This window comes from Anabrus simplex, chromosome 5 (assembly GCF_040414725.1).
Source record: "Anabrus simplex isolate iqAnaSimp1 chromosome 5, ASM4041472v1, whole genome shotgun sequence".
Classification (NCBI taxonomy): Eukaryota; Metazoa; Arthropoda; class Insecta; order Orthoptera; family Tettigoniidae; genus Anabrus; species Anabrus simplex.
The window spans coordinates 295,648,704-295,668,684 of NC_090269.1; the positions used below are offsets into that span (position 1 = coordinate 295,648,704).

Below are 19,981 nucleotides of genomic sequence, written 5' to 3' on the forward strand. Positions count from 1 at the left end.
CTTACTGCATGACACGAACCTACTACGCTGGTGTAGCAGGGGGAGAGGTGATACTCCCCAGTTGCAACTAAAATAAAAATATATTGTGGTTCCACCTATTCAATACAAAAATATTATTAATGCAAAGTTACCTTATAAGTCAATTACAATTGGAACCAGTTTCAACCTGTAGTCAGGGTCATCTTCAGCCTGTCGCTCAAAAGGTGCAAGGTAAAAAATTCACTGGCAAATGACAAGACTGCATTGAAAACATAAAGTTTTTTCAAGTGACAAAAGTTCAAAATCGTATAAGAAGGATGCACTAGGTATTCAAAGGTCTTTTAAATTTTTCAAAAGGTTCAAGGTAAAAAAATTCACTAGCAAATAAAATACATAGAAAACATAAACATTTTCACAAGACAAAAGTTCAATATCACATAAAAAATATGCCCTGGGTATTCAAAGTTCTTGATGTGGAGATAAATAATTATCTCGATGTTGGATGTTGTTCTCATTGTGCATCAGAGGGTGAATAAGTATGGGTTTTACAATACCCGTGATTAGTACCACTATATGCAGAACACCATGGGCTTACGTTGCCTGTGATTAATTCCACTGTGAGAAACACCATGGGTCTGGAAGTTGCCTGTGATTAGTACCACTATATGAGCAACACTGTGGGTCTGCGATGTCTGTGATTAGTACCCACTATGTGAGGAACACCACGGGATAGTAGGAGTCCCTGTGATTAGTACACCTATGTGAGGAACACCATGGGTTTGTGTTGCCATGAGTGGTGCCGTAATGTGAGAAACACCATAGGTCTGCGTTACCTATGCGTATTACATTACATGTGAATAGTACCACACTGTGTGGAACACCGTAAGTCTACGTTACTCATGATATGAGAAATACCATGGTCCTTACTTTCCTAGCAATAAGTACCATTATGAGGGGCCGTTGACCTGGATTTTGGACCCCTTTAGACAAGCATCATCGATTCAAGAATGTGCTTTGGAAGCAGCCCCTTGATCAGTATATACTATTGTTTTAAGACAGTTTCCAGGAAGGTGGGGCATTGCGGTTGAATCCACTTATTGTTTTAAGTTCATAATCATTGTTCATAGTCTCTTTTTTTGAATTCCAGTCATTTAATTAATTTTGGAATTATTTTAACTTTCAATATTGTCAGCTGTATCTGCCAATTATTTTAAATTCATATTCATCCATTCATTCTTCATCATCACATTTTGAATTCTGGTCAGTGGATGAGTTTGGACTTTTAAATTGTCATCACATTTTGTCTCATTTCGTACCATTAGGGGCCGATGACCTAGATGGGCTTCCTTAAACAACAAGCATCATCATCATCATCATCATCATCATTGCTTATTGCATGTAATATATCACACAGTTGTGCATTGGTTTATGCTCTATTAGTTTCACCAATACCCATTGTACACAGAACACACTTGTACGGTTTCCATGACAGATACATCACATAGACAATTTGGAAGTAAACTGAAGAGTTTACTGAAATGGCTGTTGTAAAAGACATACACTTCTAGAGTGAGGAAGTCTCTTTGCCGAAATGATGGAGTAGAACAGAATGGAATGTTTGATGTGACAATATTGGAAACCATAATTGAGGGGTCTAGGTGCAAAACCGGCAATCTTCACTTTCTGGGGAAAATGCGTTATGGTTGGATTACCATTGTCTGAGGTGTTTCTGATCTGCTTATAAACTTGTTTGGCTGTAAATCTGACTGTATCTCCATCAAATAGAGAGTGAAAAATAGGGGTTAGTTGCAAACTCAGCAACCTCCTTATGGCATTGAGGTGCAGAACTGGCTATCTCCATGGTGCAACGTGACTCAGCAATATCACGTTTCGCTCGAACATTGTGATGACATGTTTGTGACATCAGCACTTCTACGGCTATAAACGGCAACAGTTAGCAGATGAAGTACAGTCGAGTTGGCAGTCTAGAGTAAGTTCTGTGTCTTTATGATTTAGGAAGTGACTCGTGAAGTTTGTTGGGACACTAATGACCTGATTTTAATTACTGTGTCTAATATAATAAGAGAAAAAGGTCATGGAAAGCAATGCAGAGCCCGTTTCACCAACCAAGACAAGAAAGAGGCAAAGGCAACAGGAAAAATGGAAAAGGAATATAGCAAAGCAAAAGAGGTTAGCGTCTTTAATATTATAGCATGCTTTGATTTATGGTGTGCATAGTGTCTTATACCACCGTTGTTTGAAACAATTCTCGGTAGACTTAAAATATGACACCTAAGTAAGAAATGGAATGTGTAAAAGATCGTTTGTGTCTGTTCGTAGGTATGTTGCTACATTCCGGGCCGTCGTCACTGAGTGCGGACATTTGATCCGTGCTTATCACTGCTCGACCCTAAAAATAGGAAAGATCACCGATTTTCACAAGCAGTTCTATGCTACACAGGATAAACAGATGAAAGTTGCATTCCCAGTAAGGTACTGCACAAGTACCGTCTACAAATGTAGGCGCACCAAAAATGAAACCCATGCTTCAAAAGTGTCTACAATACAGTGTCATGTTACAAATGAACGAAATGAACACATGCCTGTCTGTCAACAGCATTCTTGAAAATACTACACATTACAAAACATAGACTGCAGAATAAGAATCGCATCATCACCACAGCCTGTGCTAAATGGTTTCTGAATGCACCTCATACACTGAAGTCAATCAAAGTGATAATATTCCCAGTAACAGGACATTCCTTTTTGCCTGATGATCGAGTGTTTGGCAGAATCAAGCAGGTAGTAAGAAAAAGGAAACTGTCATAAATCCGACTGAGTACAAAAACATTTTAAAAAGATTTGGGACTGTTATTGAAATGGGAAATGACTGTCAAGTTTCTGACTGGAAGACAGAAGTAAATGTGGTGTTAAAAAGCACTGGCACATGGCACTTCAAATTTTATATCAGTAAGCGCTTCATTCTAACGAGGTCCAAAACAAATCCCATGAATAATGTGTTGGTGCATGGACAGCCTTATTACCAGACTGATGTTGGTGTGGCAAAAAGTGTTTGTAAAACAGGCAAGAATGTGGGAATGATTAATCGAGCTGTAATCAGAAGGGGTGTTAAAGTTAACCCTTTGTAATTATGAGATGTTACTAAATTGCTTACTAAACACTATGGTAACCAATGGAAAACCCACAAAGACCTATGATTTTTCACTGACTTGATGGAGATCAAGCAACTTGAAGCAAACCATGATGATACAGGAGCCGAGGAACTTATTGAAGATGTTTATGGCTTGGCAGAAACTGAGGATCTCATTGTTTAAAAAATGTTGGGTTACACTTGGGTTACACACACCCCTGTTGTGAAAAATACATACATACATACATACATACATACATACATACATTATCATTATAGACTGTTATGCCTTTCAGCGTTCAGTCTGCAAGCCTCTGAGAATTTACTAAACGTCGCCACAATCCTTGATTTGCAACTAGTGTTGTGGCCTCATTTAGTTCTATACCTCTTATCTTTAAATCGTTAGAAACCAAGTCTAACCATCGTCGTCTTGGTCTCCCTCTACTTCTCTTACCCTCCATAGCAGAGTCCATTATTCTCCTAGGTAACCTATCCTCCTCCATTCGCCTCACATGACCCCACCACCGAAGCCAGTTTATGCGTACAGCTTCATCCATCGAGTTCATTCCTAAATTAGCCTTTATCTCCTCATTCTGAGTAACCTCCTGCCATTGTTCCCACCTGTTTGTACCAGCAATCATTCTTGCTACTTTCATGTCTGTTACTTCTAACTTATGAATAAGATATCCTGTGTCCAACCAGCTTTCGCTCCCGTAAAGCAAAGTTTTTTCTGAAAACAGACCGATGTAAAGATAGTTTCGTCTGAGAGCTGACTTCCTTCTTACAGAATACTGCTGATCGCAACTGCAAGCTCACTGCATTAGCTTTACTACACCTTGATTCAATCTCACTTACTATATTACCATCCTGGGAGAACACACAACCTAAATACTTGAAATTATCGACCTGTTCTAGCTTTGTATCACCAATCTGACATTCAATTCTGTTGAATTTCTTACCTACTGACATCAATTTAGTCTTCGAGAGGCTAATTTTCATACCATACTCATTGCACCTATTTTCAAGTTCCAAGATATTAGACTGCAGGCTTTTGGGACAGTCTGCCATTAAGACCAAGTCGTCAGCATAGGCCAAACTGCTTACTACATTTCCACCTAACTGAAACCCTCCCTGCCATTTTATACCTTTCAGCAGATGATCCATGTAAACTACGAACAGCAAAGGTGAAAGATTACAGCCTTGTCTAACCCCTGTAAGTACCCTGAACCGAGAACTCATTCTACCATCAATTCTCACTGAAGCCCAATTGTCAACATAAATGCCTTTGATTGATTTTAATAATCTACCTTTAATTCCATAGTCTCCCAGTATAGTGAACATCTTTTCCCTCGGTACCCTGTCATATGCTTTCCCTAGATCTACGAAACATAAACACAACTGCCTATTCCTCTCGTAGCACTTTTCAATTACCTGGCGCATACTGAAAATCTGATCCTGACAGCCTCTCTGTGGTCTGAAACCACACTGGTTTTCATCCAACTTCCTCTCAACGACTGATCGCACCCTCCCTTCCAAGATGCCAGTGAATACTTTGCCTGGTATACTAATCAATGAGATACCTCTATAGTTGTTGCAATCCTTCCTGTTTCCTTGCTTATAGATAGGTGCAATTACTGCTTTTGTCCAATCTGAAGGTTCCTTACCAACACTCCATGCTAATCTTACTACTCTATGAAGCCATTTCATCCCTGCCTTTCCACTTCCTCAAGCATAATTTCACCAACATCATTTTCCTCCTCCCCATGAGCTTGGCTGTTTGCAACACCACCAGGATGATTTCCTTTTACATTGAGAAGATGTTCAAAATATTCCCTCCACCTCTCCATTGATTCCCTGGGATCTATTATGAGTTTACCTGAATTACTCAAAACACTGTTCATTTCCTTTTTCCCTCCCTTCCTAAGATTCTTCATTACTGTCCAGAAAGGTTTCCCTGCTGCTTGACCTAGCCTTTCCAGGTTATTACCAAAATCTTCCCATGACTTCTTTTTGGATTCAACAATTATTTGTTTCACTCCCTTTCTTTAATCTACGTACAAATTCCTGTCTGCCTCGGCCCTTGTTTGGAGCCATTTCTGATAAGCTTTCTTTTTACGTTTACAGGCTGCTCTCACTTCATCATTCCACCAAGATGTTCGCCTTTTCCCATCTTTACACACAGTTGTTCCTAGGCATTCCCTTGCTGTTTCTACTACAGCATTCCTGTATGCCACCCATTCACTTTCTATATCCTGAACCTGCTTACTGTCTAATGTTCGAAACTTCTCACTAATCATATCCATATACTTCTGTCTAATTTCCTCGTCCTGGAGATTTTCTATATTCGTTTGCAGACAGATTTCACTTGCTCTACCCTAGGCCTAGAGAGACTTAGTTCACTACAGATCAGATAGTGGTCTGTATCATCGAAAAATCTGCAAAAAACTTGTACATTCCAAACAGATTTCCTGAATTCAAAGTCTGTTAAGATATAGTCTATTATGGATCTGGTACCCGTACCCTCCCATGTGTAGCGGTGAATAGCCTTATGCTTGAAGAATGTATTCATAACAGCTAAACTCATATTAGCACAAAAGTCCAGCAAACGCTTCCCATTCCCATTAGCTTCCATATCTTCCCCACATTTACCAATCACCCTTTTGTATCCTTCAGTTCTATTCCCAACTCTCGCATTGAAATCGCCCATTAGCACTATTCTATCCTTGCTGTTGACCCTGACCACGATGTCACTCAATGCTTCATAAAACTTGTCAACTTCTTCCTCATCTGCACCCTCACATGGTGAGTACACGGACACAATTCTTGTCCTAATTCCTCCAACTGACAAATCTACCCACATCATTCACTCATTTACGTGCCTAACAGAAACTATGTTGCTTGCAATGGTATTCCTGATAAAGAGCCCTACCCCAGACTCTGCCCTTCCCTTTCTAACACCCGTCAAGTACACTTTATAATCTCCTATTTCTTCTTCATTATCTCCCCTTACCCGAATATCACTTACTCCTAGCACATCCAGATGCATCCTCTTTGCTGACTCAGCCAGTTCTACCTTCTTTCTTCCATAAGCCCCATTAATATTGATAGCTCCCCATCGAATTCCATTTTGTTCGCCAAGTTGTTTCCAAGGAGTCCCTCCCCTGTCAAATGGGAGTGGGACTCCGTTACTCCCATTGGTCCGAGGCTTGCTTAAAATGTTCAGAGCTTGGTAAATTCATGAAGCAGGATGCTATCCTACTTGCACATAGTCCAAGTGAGGATCTCTCCTCTAACGGGTTATGGACCACCGGTGAGTTTTATAGTCCTAGCCACCTGAGCACAAGGAGGGCCATGACTCAGAATATGTCCGAGATGCCCACTCCCATTCCACAGCAACTCTGTTGTTGGACAACAATAACTGCTCATTGTACTGTATCATAATGGCAATATTACATAGAATAGACCAAAAATAGTTTCCTCTCTAGTGTTAATCTTATTTTACTTTTTTCAATCTTGATTCCTAGTACCCCAGCAAAACGTTAGATGCTATACTTACATTTACAATGGGTGAGATGCAAAACCAGCAATCTCCAATTTTTATTGTCTCCATGTTAAAATGGTATCATATATTCTAGTATGTTCATGCACCTAATATCATTTATAAATCGAACTCTACATTATAGAGCAATAACCATAATATTACATTAGTTACTGAATTATAAGAAATTTGTCTCTCCTATAAAATTAGACTGAGTGGAGATTGCCAGTTTTGGAACTAGACTCCTCAATCAAGAAGTTACTGCTATAGTGCCATCATGTGTATGAGGTAACTGTGAAGTTAAGTGACTATTTCTAGTCTTATTTTTCATATTTTTCTTGGCTGAAGTTTTTCAAAATGGTTCATGTTGGGGTTTTTTAGTTCCCATCATTTTAAGCTATTGCTATTGCTGAGAAGTGTGGACGTAGAAGAAAGAGAAAAGTTAGGAAGGGGAAATATGGAGTAGTGGATAGGAAAAGAGAGGTGGAACAGGGTCATGGGATGGAGAGAAGGGAGGAGGAAGTATCTTCTGCAGCTGTCAGGAAAGATAGGACTGACCAGGAGGGGAGGGGATTAAATGAGGTGGTTAGGGTTGAGGCTCTGGTCATGGGGGATTCCATTGTTAGACATGTCGAGGAAAGGGTATCAGGGTAGAGTGTTATCCAGGAATTAGGTTAAGGCAGATGTTGAGGAAAGTAGAAAAGAAGTAGGAGGGAAAGGAGAAGGTGGTAGTGTTTCATGTTGGTACTAACAACGTAAGACAAGCAGGTATAAGTACCAACATAGTTGGGGGTGTGTGGGACCTGGTAAATGCAGCGTGGTTGGAGTTCAAGGAAGCGGAGATTGTTATCAGTCAAATACTGTGTAGGAGAGATATTGACTGGAAAGTGTTAGGGAATTTAAATGAGACCATGGAGTCGGTATGTGGGAAACTGGGAGTGAGATTTCTAGATCCTTATGGGTGGGTACGAGATAGGTGTCTACGCTCAGATGGCCTTCACTTAAACCGCAGTCGTACATATAAGTTAGGACATTTGTTTAGAAGGGTTATAGGGAGGTACATTCAGGGAAGTGGAATGGCCTAGGGAGCCGTGATAAGGGAACAGGGAACTGGAAATCAAGTAGGGATGACATAAAAATTTTAGTGCTCAACTGTAGAAATATTGTAAGGAAAGGAATAGAATTAAGTAACTGAAAAGATATATACTCACCAGATATTGTAATGAGAGTTGAATCCTGGCTGAGAAATGATATAATGAATGCAGAAATTTTCTCACAGAACTGGAGTGTGTATCGTAGACACAGGATAGTATTGGTAGGAAGGAGAGTATTCATTCTGGTGAAAGAAGAATTTGTAAGCTATGAAAAAGTTGACAAACATCAAATTCTAGGTGTAAGGCTCATCTCTAAAGATAATAGGCAACTTGATGTCTTTCGAGTGTACAGAACGGGAAAGGGTAGCGCAGACGCTGATTCAGAATTATTTGATAAGGTAAAGGAAAGGAACGTGATTGTAGTGGGTGATCTCAATTTACCAAATGTCAATTGGGAAGGTAATGCGAATGACAGGAAACATGACCAACAAATGGCAAATAAGTTTAATATGGGAAGGGCATCTGATTCAGAAAGTGATGGAACCAACTAGAGTGAAGGATATTCTGGATGTGGTGCTGGTAAACCAGATGAACTTTATAGAGAAACTGAAGTAATAGATGGTATTAGTGATCACGAGATTGTTTTGTGGTAGTTAAAAGTAATTGTGAAAGAAAGGAAGATATTAAAAGTAGGACTATTAGGCAGTACCATATGGTTGATAAAACAGACATGAGGGAGTTTTAAAAAAGTAACTATGATTGGTGGAAAACGATAAATAAAAAATGTAAACAGACTTTGGGATGGGTTTAAAGCAATTGTTGAGGAATGTGAAAATGGGTTTGTACATTTAAAGGTGGTAAGAAATGGTAAAAAAGTAAAGAGACTAAGAAGGAGGTGCAGGTTAGAAAGAAATAGAGTTAGAAATGACTGTGGAAGTAAGGAGAAATTGAAGGAACTTACTAGGAAATTGAATCTAGCAAAGAAGTCAGCTAAGGATAACATGATGGCAAGCATAATTGGCGGCCATACAAATTTTAGTGAAAAAAGGAAGTGTATGTATAGGTACTTTAAGGGAGAATTAGGTTCCAAGAAGGATGTTCCAGGAATCATTAATGAACAAGGGGAATCAAAAAGCAGAAGTTTTCAGTCAGCAGTATGTAAAGATTGTTGTTTACAAGGATAATATCCAGATAGAGGAGGTGACTAATGCTAAAGTAATAAAATTTACCTATGACATCAATTACATTTACAGTAAGATACAAAAGTTTAAAACTAGAAAAGCAGCTGGAATTGATAAGGTTTCAGGGGATATACTAAAGACAATGTGTTGGGATATAGTACCATATCTGAAGTACTTATTTGATTATTGTTTGCATGAAGGAGCTATACCAAATGAATGGAGAGTTGCTATAGTAGCCCGTGTGTATAAAAGAAAGGTGATAGACATTAAGCTGAAAATTACAGGCCAGTCAGTTTGACATGCTTTGCATGTAAGCTTTGGGAAAGCATTCTTTCAGATTATATTAGACATGTTTGCAAAATTAATAACTGGTTTGATATAAGGCAGTTTGGGTTTAGGAAAGGTAATTCCACTGAAGCTCAATTTGTAGGATTCCAGCAAGATATAGCAGGTATCCCAGATTCAGGAGGTCAAATGGACTGTTTTGCGATTGAACTATCTAAGGCATTTGATAGGGTAGATCATGGGAGACTACTGCAATTGGACTTGACAAAAGAGTGACTGAATGGGTGGCTAAGTTTCTACAAAATAGAACTCAGAGAATTAAAGTAGGCAAAGCTTTATCTGCCCCTGTAATAGTTAAGAGAGGAATTCCTCAATGCAGTATTATTGAACCTTTATGTTTTCTTATATATATCAATGATATGTGTAAAGAAGTGCAATCAGAGATAAGGCTTTTTGCAGATGATGTTATTCTGTACAGAGTAATAAATAAGTTACAAGATTGTGAGTAACTGTACAATGACCTGGATGTGAGATGGACAATAGGCAATGGTATGATTTTTTTTCTTTTTCGTGTGGCTATTTCTAGCCTAGTGCAGCCCTTGTAAGGCAGACCCTCCGATGAGGGTGGGCGGCATCTGCCACGTTAGGGAACTGCGTGTTATTGTGGTGGAGGATAGTGTTATGTGTTGTGTGCGAGTTGCAGGGATGTTGGGAACAACACACACACCCAGCCCCCGAGTCACTGGAATTAACCAATGAAGGTTAAAATCCCCGACCCAGCGGGGAATCACGCTGACCATTCAGACAAGGAGTCGGACAATGGTATAATGATAAATGGGGTTAAATGTGAGGTTGTAAGTTCCAGAAATAGAAAAAGTCCTCTCAGTTTTAATTACTGCGTTGATGGGGTGAAAGTTCCTTAAGGATCATTGTAAGTACCTAGGTCTTAATATAAGGAAAGATCTCTGCACATGGTTATGAGAGTATTCAGGGGTTGTAGTAAGTATGTAAAGGAGAGGGCATATAAGTCTCTGGTAAGACCCTAACTAGAGTATGGTTCCAGTGTATGGGATCCTCACCAGGATTACTTGATTCAAGAACTGGAAAAAATCCAAAGAAAAGCAGCTTGATTTGTTCTGAGTGATTTCCGACAAAAGACTAGCGATACAAAAATGTTGCAAAGTTTGGGCTGGGAAGACTTGGAAGAAAGGAGACGAGCTGCTCGACTAAGTGGTATGTGATATAGATGTTGATTCCTATAGGGAATCTGAAATATTTGTTCCGAATGAGTAAATTTATAATACCAATATAAATAGTCCATTATTGGATATTTCCGAGCTGTCAGTGGAGAGATGGCATGGAATGACATCAGTAGACGAATAAGTTTGAGTTATGTCTTTAAAAGTAGGAAAGATCACAATATGAAGATAAACTTGGAATTCAAGAGGACAAATTGGGGCAAATATTTGTTTATAGGAAGGAGAGTTAGGGACTGGAATAACTTACCAAGGGAGATGTTCAATAAATTTCCAATTTCTTTGCAATCATTTAAGAAAAGGCTAGGAAAACAACAGATGGGGAATCTGCCACCTGGACGACTGCCCTAAATGCAGATCAGTAGTGATTGTTTGATTGATTGAAAGTGCCATTCTAATATTGAAGACTTGAAATTCATTATAAAGTGAAACAACATACTGTTGCAGCTTGTATGTGCTCTTATTATAACACATTACTAAGATATATTTTGTATTCATGTTACAGACAGGGACAAATGAGGCACTGGAGTTCCAGTGAATTAAAGTCTGGAATCAGTTCCCATAATTGTTATGCTGTCTCCAAAATGTGGTGTGGATAACTCTGCTATTTTGCAGTAGCTTCAAGAGAGAGTAACATCCAGAATTTAAAGGTAATAATGGTTCTATCATCTGGGGTGAATTCAGACAGATTTTTAAAAAAATATGTTCTTATACTCCCGATCTTCAGGAATATTTTTGAAATTGGTAGTCAAATGCAACTGTTTTCATAATGGTTATGATTAAGAATGACTTGCTTACCCCAAGTTTAATTTGTTGCTCATCCATCTAACTGCTAGTGAAGTACTGTATATAGAGTGCACAAAAGTGAACCACATTGTTGTAATCACAGTTCCTATGCTGTTGCCTGATAAGCCAATATCAAATTCTTGTAACAGGAAGGGGAAAACAAGCATAGAGTGGAAGTAGCCTGGGGAAAACAGTGATTGATATGTTTCAGGGTAAGTTTTTAGGTTATGTACGCAAGAAGTGATACAAAGCTGAGAGAATGCAAAAGGCTAGTATGAAAATTAATTTTATGGTGACAAAGCTAATAGGTATTGAAGGCTACAGAGTTCGGGTTCTTACGTTTAAGACTGAGGTTCAGTTTCATCACTGGCAATGTGATGGTTAACCCATTAGGTATTGCTGGAAGTGAATGCCCTTCAGGTGTGGAGAAAATTCAACTGCCTTGCATGGTTTGTGCTCTTGTTTATCCCTTTCCACCACATATATTATCCTGTTGATGTTTCTCTTCTCCTGCATTTGTTCCTAGTCTTTTACTATCTGTATAAACCTGTTTGTCTTCTGCCACTTCCTATAGTATGTGACACTATTCTTATTGTACACTTTCTACATCAAGAATGACTCCCTCAAACTATGAGGATGCCTGCTGCACTAATGAAGTTGGGAAGTAGAAACAAGCTGTCAGGAGGTGAGAAGAGTTGTATTTGGAAAAAGTGGGATCGATGAGTGTTTAGAACAAAGTCATTTATGTGAAGACAGCATTGTATAAAGATGTTAACTTTGCCCCTGGTTTTTTTTTTTTTTTTGCTCCATCTTCCAGCAGTGACCTGTTATTAAATTTATCCATTGTGTACATGTTCCTATAGTAATTCCTAGCAATAATCATAATAAGAGCTGCCTCTGTGGATCAGCGGTAGAGTGTCGGCCTCCGGATCCCAAGATAGCGGGTTCAAACCCGGCAGAGGTAGTCGGATTTTTGAAGGGCGGAAAAAAGTCCATTCGACACTCCATGTCGTACGATGTCGGCATGTAAAAGATCTCTGGTGACACATTTGGTGTTTACCCGACAAAATTCATTAAATCTCAGCCATAGACGCCCAAGAGAGTTTCGGTTTACTCGGTCTGCCACCTAGTGGGGGCCTAGAGTAAAACGGAACGTCGAAATTGACGAGCAGACAGCCAGATGGCGTCAAATTGAAATGTCTGCACACGGTAGCTGAGGCCATACGATTATTATTATTATTATTATTATTATTATTATTATTATTATTATTATTATTATTATTATTATTATTATCATAATAAGAACAGGTATTAATCAATTAATAGTTTTCCAAGTACAGTATATTCACATTGTTCAAAGTAGGATCCAAAAGTTCTGGGACATAGTACCGTATGTAGTTCCCTACCATGGATACATTAAAACATCAAAGCTCAACCACCTTCAAAGTAAGTCTCTTAGGTCCACAAATAATTTTACTACCATTGATAAAGCTTCTGAAAGTATTGCAAGCCATCTTTTGCAACCTCCCATAATGCATTCTATTACTTTTACCTCATTAGCTGATGCAGAATGATGTCCAGTCAGATTATTATTATTATTATTATTATTATTATTATTATTATTATTATTATTATTATTATTATTATTATTATTATTATTATTATTATGAATTTTTTTTTTGCCATCCTAGGAAAGAGGCTTGAGGCTGTCAGGGTAAACAGGTGAAATGTTGAAGCACAGAAATTCTGTGTTCAATGAGAATGAGAACAGTAGGGACTGGTATGCAGGCGCATTGTTTTAGAGGAGGTATCTTTACCACATCTCATGCTGCTTATAATGGATGAACTCTTCCAAACAACGTACAATATCCTGATACAGCTCCTTATTTATTGTTTGCTGTCAGGAATTAATTCTGGAGGGACATACTATAATAAATAAATAACGACCTCCGGCATAAATGGTCACTGATTATTTACTAGTGTTAACAATGTCCTTAACAGACTGACAATGATTCTGGCAAAACACACTATACCACGTGATTAATGATTTCATCCCTCTGTGCAGTCACAGAATGAGAGGAACACTCATTGTCAGAGATAGATTCTTAAGTCCTATTTAAGAGATTAGCAATAGAAGAATACATCTGCATGCGCCACTGTTTCACTGTTTACAGACAAAAAACTATTTTGATTATGGAGGGGAGGGATGATCGATTCTTGGACAATGTTACTCCCACTACATGCTCTCATAGTCTACCATGTGCATGCAATCCCTGAACTTATGGATCCTACTATGTATGAGAGATGTTCCATTCTCCATCAAAAGGAACATTTTATGTAATGAATATGGCATAATTTTTTTTAGGAATTAATTCCATGCAATGTACACAGAGCATAAGGTCTCCTGTCCTGGTAATTCACCATATGCAATATGAAAATTTGTACCTGATATCACCTCAAATGATAGTTTAGTACACTGAATGAAATTCAGTACACCATTTTAAAAATGTACATGAAGAAACTGACTGGAAACATTGTTGAAGAAAGCTCAAAATAAAAAGTTACATGTAAATATTTTATGTCCATTTTTATTTTTTTGTACTTTAAATTTTGGTGATAAAGTATAAGTAGCAGCTTACTACAATAGGTGTGCACAGGTATCAAACATGATCATCAACACAAATTATCTGAGCATCTATCTTCCTTTTCACCTCATTGAAAGTATAATACATATTACAGTATCTTGCCTCAGAGAAATATTTCTTTCTTTTACCTTATCCTTACAGTAATGAGTTGCTACTTGTATTTCTCTTCAGCTTTGAAAATATAACACAAGGTTTTATATTGGTCCTTATCATCAGTCTTAGTATGCTGAGCTATTTGTAGCTATGAACAAACCAACGAAGGAACAGGTGACACTGTGAGATCAAAGCATGTTGCCTAATGTCTACCTAAGACATAACTAGACATATGAAAATTTCTTTAAAAGTTGGTTTCTTGACCATGTTAAGTAGTGATGAACTTATCATATGAAAATTAACCAGTTAATGCAAATTAACTTACACTTTAAATATCATATACGGTATGCTTCCTGTGCAGGAGAGTAAATTATTTGTTCTAAAGAACATTTATCATTTATGCACAGGTCAGTGAAAATATAATCAATCATTCATGAGGAAGTCATTCTATTTTGAGGTAGGGAAAGTACAACGTTTTAACATCATAGAAATTGTTTGAAAAATATTAGCTGCTAATCATTTTGTGAAATGTAACTCTTATATTCTACTCATTACCTTCTTCTTCAGAGTAGATGCTTTCAGCTCCAAGTACAGGTAAAGTTTCAATTTTTTTCCTAAGAAAACTCTTTTCTAATACTAATTAATATTGTGCATGTAAACTATACATTGTGCAGTGCTGTCAATGATATCACCAGCATTATGCTTTCCCAACCTTGCGGAGGGACTCGTCTATCCCAGTTCTTCTACATCCATTTCCTCTCAGCCCTCAACTTGTTTCTGCTTGCCAGTTTCATCAGCAAAGCAGGCATCAACACTCCCTGAGGGGCCATTTTGACAGGTCTTCAGTTTTGATGTGAGAAGTGTAGGATGAGAAGAAAGCCAGATAAATACAGAAAAAGGTAAGAGACATGAAATAAAGATGAGTGCAGGTGTAAAATCTAAGAATGTAGGACAAATATAGGAGATGACACAGAACCCAAAGGGTTAATATAAGTAATAGAAACAGATAAACTAGTGTCAGATCAAGTCATTTAGAGAGAGGAACACAGAATAAACACAGTGACAGGTCAGTGCAGGAAGAGGGTGTAACAGAAAGAGGGGACAATCTGACTTGTCATTGTGTTTATCCTATTATGTTCCAGTGAAGAAGACCAAAGATCTGTCAAGATGGTCCATCAATGCCTCCCTACTTGATGAAGCTGGGAACCAGAAACAAGCTTGTTAGGGCTGAGAGGAAATGGATGTAGAAAAACTGGGATAGATGAGGAGGAAGCCTATTTGTGGAGACTGTCCTTGTCTTTTTGTGTTTTCATGTTTATATTTATATCTTCTTTCTATTTCTTCCTCTTCCCACACTGATCTATAATTATGTTTATCCTATTGTGTGTTCCTTTTTGAATTCCTCTATCTCTTAATGACTTGCTATATAAATGACAGCTTTTTTTTTATATGAGATATATGTCAATCTTTTTAGATTAATGCACATTTATCTTCATCCCCAAAGTTTTGACACCATGCCATTATTCTGAATAACTCAAAGTAAGACATGATGCAGCTGTAGACATTGGAAAATATTGGCAGTATCAAGACCAGAATCTGTCCAGAATATGAATTTTATGCACACTTCTTGACACAAAAGTGTTTGACTAAAAATATGTATATAAATGGAAGTCGATTTGTTGCATCTTAGAAATTTAAAATTTGGTACCAGAGAAGCTGATGATTTTAGGATCCCTAGAAAAATCAAAAATTCTTAAAACTCCCTGAGGGGGCCAGGTTGGGGGCTTTCAAACTTGGGGCTCACCCAGTCGGATATATTTCTCCAATGCGCTGATCTAGAGTTTTCATGGGCTTAAAAGTTTACTGAAAGTCCATATTAAGTTTTAACATCAAACTGTGAGAAAAGGTTGAAAAAAATTTTCAATATATTAAGGATTCTAATAAATGGAACTGGATGTGAAATGATCTATACAAAAGTATAAAAATGAAAATAGACATGAATTAATGAGGCACTTCCAGGCATCCTACAAACTTAAAACTTTATATCAGATCCCTAGATCAAAAATTCTCAGAATTTCTTGAGGGGACCAGGCTGGATGGGGGTTTCAAAATTGGGGCTCAACATAAGAATGCAAGTGTAAATATTTCTTTCAACTTGTCAGATATATTTTACAAAGACTTAATAAAATAAAAAATCTTCTACCTTTTTGATACTTATATTTGCATTTTAGCAAATCAATTAATCATACACAGTACATGTTTCGTTCCTTTTTAGAACATCTTCAGCTGTTTTACATTGCTTAGGTCATTCACCAAGTATTCATCTTTTTAAGAACATCCCGAACAGGTACCTTGTTTTTCTTAAATGCTACGTAAATTTAAAATAAATTAAAATAAATTAAAAACAATGTGGATGGTTGAATGGGGTAGTGAAATGAGAGGGAAATGGATCTACTTGTAGTTAGCCTATTTAAAAAAAATGATTTCTATTCATTTGAACAGATGTTGTAAAAAAAAGTTTCCAGCACTTTTATCATTAAAATATTCCGCTTGTCTTCCAAAGTGATGTCCTATAGTTTTCATGGGCTTAAAAGTTTCCAGTAATAAATTTCATTTTTATCCATATTGAACTGAGATTACAAAGTTTTAACAAGTTCTAAGGTCCACCTAATTCAAAACTGAACAATTTGTTGTATAGATGTAAACTACAACATATAATGTTTATTCAGAATTAATTTCAACGCTGTACTGCATCATCATCAGCTGAACAGAGGCATGGAAAATTGGCAATCATATAAATAATATCAACATTAACATTATCTCAAGTTAAAATCTTATAATAATACTGTTACGGGGTTCCGCGTGGAGCAGAAAGAGTTTAAAGAAGGTGCCGAGGTGAATGGGTCTAACTACAATGTCAAGAATTGGATTAAAACTTTAACAAAGGTTATATTTCTTTTAGGACTTCAAACTTAAGAATTTTTCATACCAATGAAAGAACAGGTACAATGACAAATTTTAAACAAGACAAGGAAAATCCAAAATTTAGTGATTTTTACAAATCCTGAGCTACACGCCCCTTGCCTTACAATTCCTGAGCTCCTAGCTCAAATTTACAAAAGAGCACAAATTTATTCAAGGGCAGAAATCCCCTAATTCATGGAGCACTTGCTCCCAAAATCGCATATCTAGCCTTCAAGAGGCACTCTTTACAATTACAAAATTTGGAAAAGAGCTAACAGGCCCTCAGTTTCTTACTGCCCACTCAAGGCAACATTACATTAATCTCGGGTCTCTCAAACCACCAATTACAAATGGAACTTTATTTTTACAGGAGTATTAAATACCCAACCTACTGGGCCTTCGTGGAATAAGAATCACAGGTTAAATTAACGGCCCGAACACAAAATGAATGGAGGCGTATACTTGCACTCCTAGATATGAATACTAAAAGTACCTAAGGGGCTCTAGGCCGATGAAACAGGGGCTATTCCCAAACTACTGAGGTGACTCGTATAGAAATTTCTTTAACACATTACAGGCAGAAAACCGTTACAAAACGAAGTCACCTCAAACCAAGACAAAGGGGAGCTCAAGAGGGTACATCACTCTCTATCCCCGATTTAAAGTCCGGAAGAAAGTTACAATTTAGAAAAGTTGTTACATACTAAAGAGTCGGACCTTTCCCTTGGGTTAAACTGCGGAGGTAGTAAGAAAGAAAGAAGTTATGTGGCCATTGCCTTGTAGATGTTCTGTTGACTGATGAAAGAGGCCGCCTGCCTCCTGCTTTGACACACACACTCAGTAAGATGACGATCAAATGGCCAAGAGATGTGAAAAGCCACAGTTTATAAACCCTCGGGGAAGGTTCGAGATCATTCAAGATTAAACTAGCCACACCCTCTCAATTTTATTGGTAGATTTCAAAAGTAACACGTAGAATCAAACAAGAAGCCTGTGATACGTTGAAAATTAATTACAGAAATTAGGGATTGGCTAGATTCAAAACTGGCAGAAAGAAAAAGGAAATACCGCCAACCCAAAAATAAATGAACATCATTCAGTTAGAAAAACCTAGAAATACAAAACTTCTTTAAATTATAACTTCTTACACCTCGCACCAGGGTGCATGATCATAGTTTTTAGTAGCGTCATCTGTGGAAGAATGTCTAAACTTCTTGATGAATGGCAAACAAACCAAGGATAAATTCACTCAGTTTAGGCAACTGCACAATAACAAAATTACATCATATTTCTGTGGTGACATCTTCTGATTAAAGTTCTAAGTTGGTGTAGTTTCATTTTCACTGTTTTACCAATAGAGGAGTTCATTTAGGCACTGAATATGAATGCGCAGCTTTGGGGTGTACCTCCTGGCACAAATACAATTAAAACGAATATATATTTAAACAGATAAAGTGTTTTCCTTACTCAATAAGTCAAAGACATGTGGATCTGTTGTACCAAATTATTAAAACCATATGTGATCAGATTTACTACAATAATTGTAATCTTATGTTGAGCTCAAATTAAAATTCATGCAAAAGTTGTTAAAATAGTTCTGTTCTTAAAATTATTGTGCTTAATTAAAGAATGTGGAAGAGCACAAATCCTTGAATGTGGTTCGTGTAGTCATTATCCATCACGACCTGAACTTGAACATTGACAGTGAGCTGAAAACATGAAGAACCGTAGTGTGACAGATACTAACTGCCCTGGTCTTCATTCTCCTTGAGACAGAAACCGTCCCATATATCTCAGTGACAAGAAGATCCAGGAGATAAAGACACCATCCAGTGTCAAACCAGGAAGTGTGATATAAGTTTAATTCCTTGAATGCAACTGCCATGCAATAGGACTTCAGAATTATAGCACAGAATCTACCAGGTTCGTTGTTTCTTCCAGCAACACCTGTGAAGATCACTGCACCCAAGATGGCAGTAACTCCTGTGAGTAATGCCACCTAAAGTAAAAGCCCAAAGGTGAAGACTACCCAGCCTTCGACCAATAAGAAGCCTGTGCTGGTGAAGGCAACTAAACCAGCACAGCAGAGGAGGAAGGCCAAGTCTCTCTCCCCGAAAAAGTCGGTGAAAGCCACTCCCTAGCTGGTGGAGGCGGTATCGTTGACCAGGGCTGGGAATTCCCCTCCCAGCCCACCTAAACATGAACAAAAGGCTGGGAAGACGGGAGCTCGTCTTAAGCACTCCCTTACCTCTCCTATGAAAGGGAAAACATGCCCTCCATCTGGCGGGTATGTATCAGCACCAGCTGGAGCACCTGATACAAAACCTGTGCACTTGAAGAAGCACTCAGCATCCATAACCTCATCCTCTGACAAGATGATGGACATTGAGCATTCATCTCCATCTCAGATGAGAATATTAATGTTTAGTTTAGGAAGCGTCTCACCACTTACAACCTAATACTTTACCTTTTTTAAGTCCATGCTATGGCACTGTTACAGTGGAATTGTAACAGATATTACAGGCATCTTACTGAACCGAGCCAGCTAATCAGTCAGTTTGCAATGAGGGTAATCTGTATTCAAGAAACTAATCTCAGACCAGACTATCACACGGTCCGGAGAAATTTTAGACTATGCTCGAGAGAATGGCCTTGTGTTAACCGAGCTGCTGGTGGTGTTGGTATTTTCACTCGTTCTGACACCTACAGCAAAGCAGTTCCACTAAGAACCCATCTGGAGGCAGTAGCGGTATGTGCTTTGTTGCCTGTCACAACTACAGTTTGTAATGTTTATTTCCCACCAAGCCAACATCTGAATATCAATGATGTAACTGACCTTATAGATCAGCTCCCACCTCCTTTACCTGTATCAGGAGATCTTATTGTCCAGCACTCAATATGAGTATCTGAAATGCCTTGCCCCAGAGGAAGGGAGTTGGAGAAGCTTATAGCAGAGCTGGATTCATGCATTTAATATACTAGGAAATCAATACACTTCAGCACAGTGCA

At 38.0% G+C, this 19,981-nt stretch overlaps 2 protein-coding genes across 4 annotated transcripts in view; one reads left to right on the forward strand and one right to left on the reverse strand.

Annotated features, from left to right (window-relative positions):
* The window catches only part of Arpc1 (Actin-related protein 2/3 complex, subunit 1A), a 246,348-nt gene extending 232,504 nt beyond the window's left edge, over positions 1-13,844 (forward strand). The window contains exon 10 of the mRNA XM_067147448.2: positions 10,990-13,844. Coding sequence (XP_067003549.1) covers positions 10,990-11,022 — 33 coding nt within the window. The 3' untranslated portion in view covers positions 11,023-13,844. The remainder of the gene's footprint in view (positions 1-10,989) is intronic.
* The window catches only part of LOC136874001 (ketimine reductase mu-crystallin), a 128,590-nt gene that overhangs the window by 63,606 nt on the left and 45,003 nt on the right, over positions 1-19,981 (reverse strand). The gene's annotated exons all lie outside the window — the stretch shown is intronic.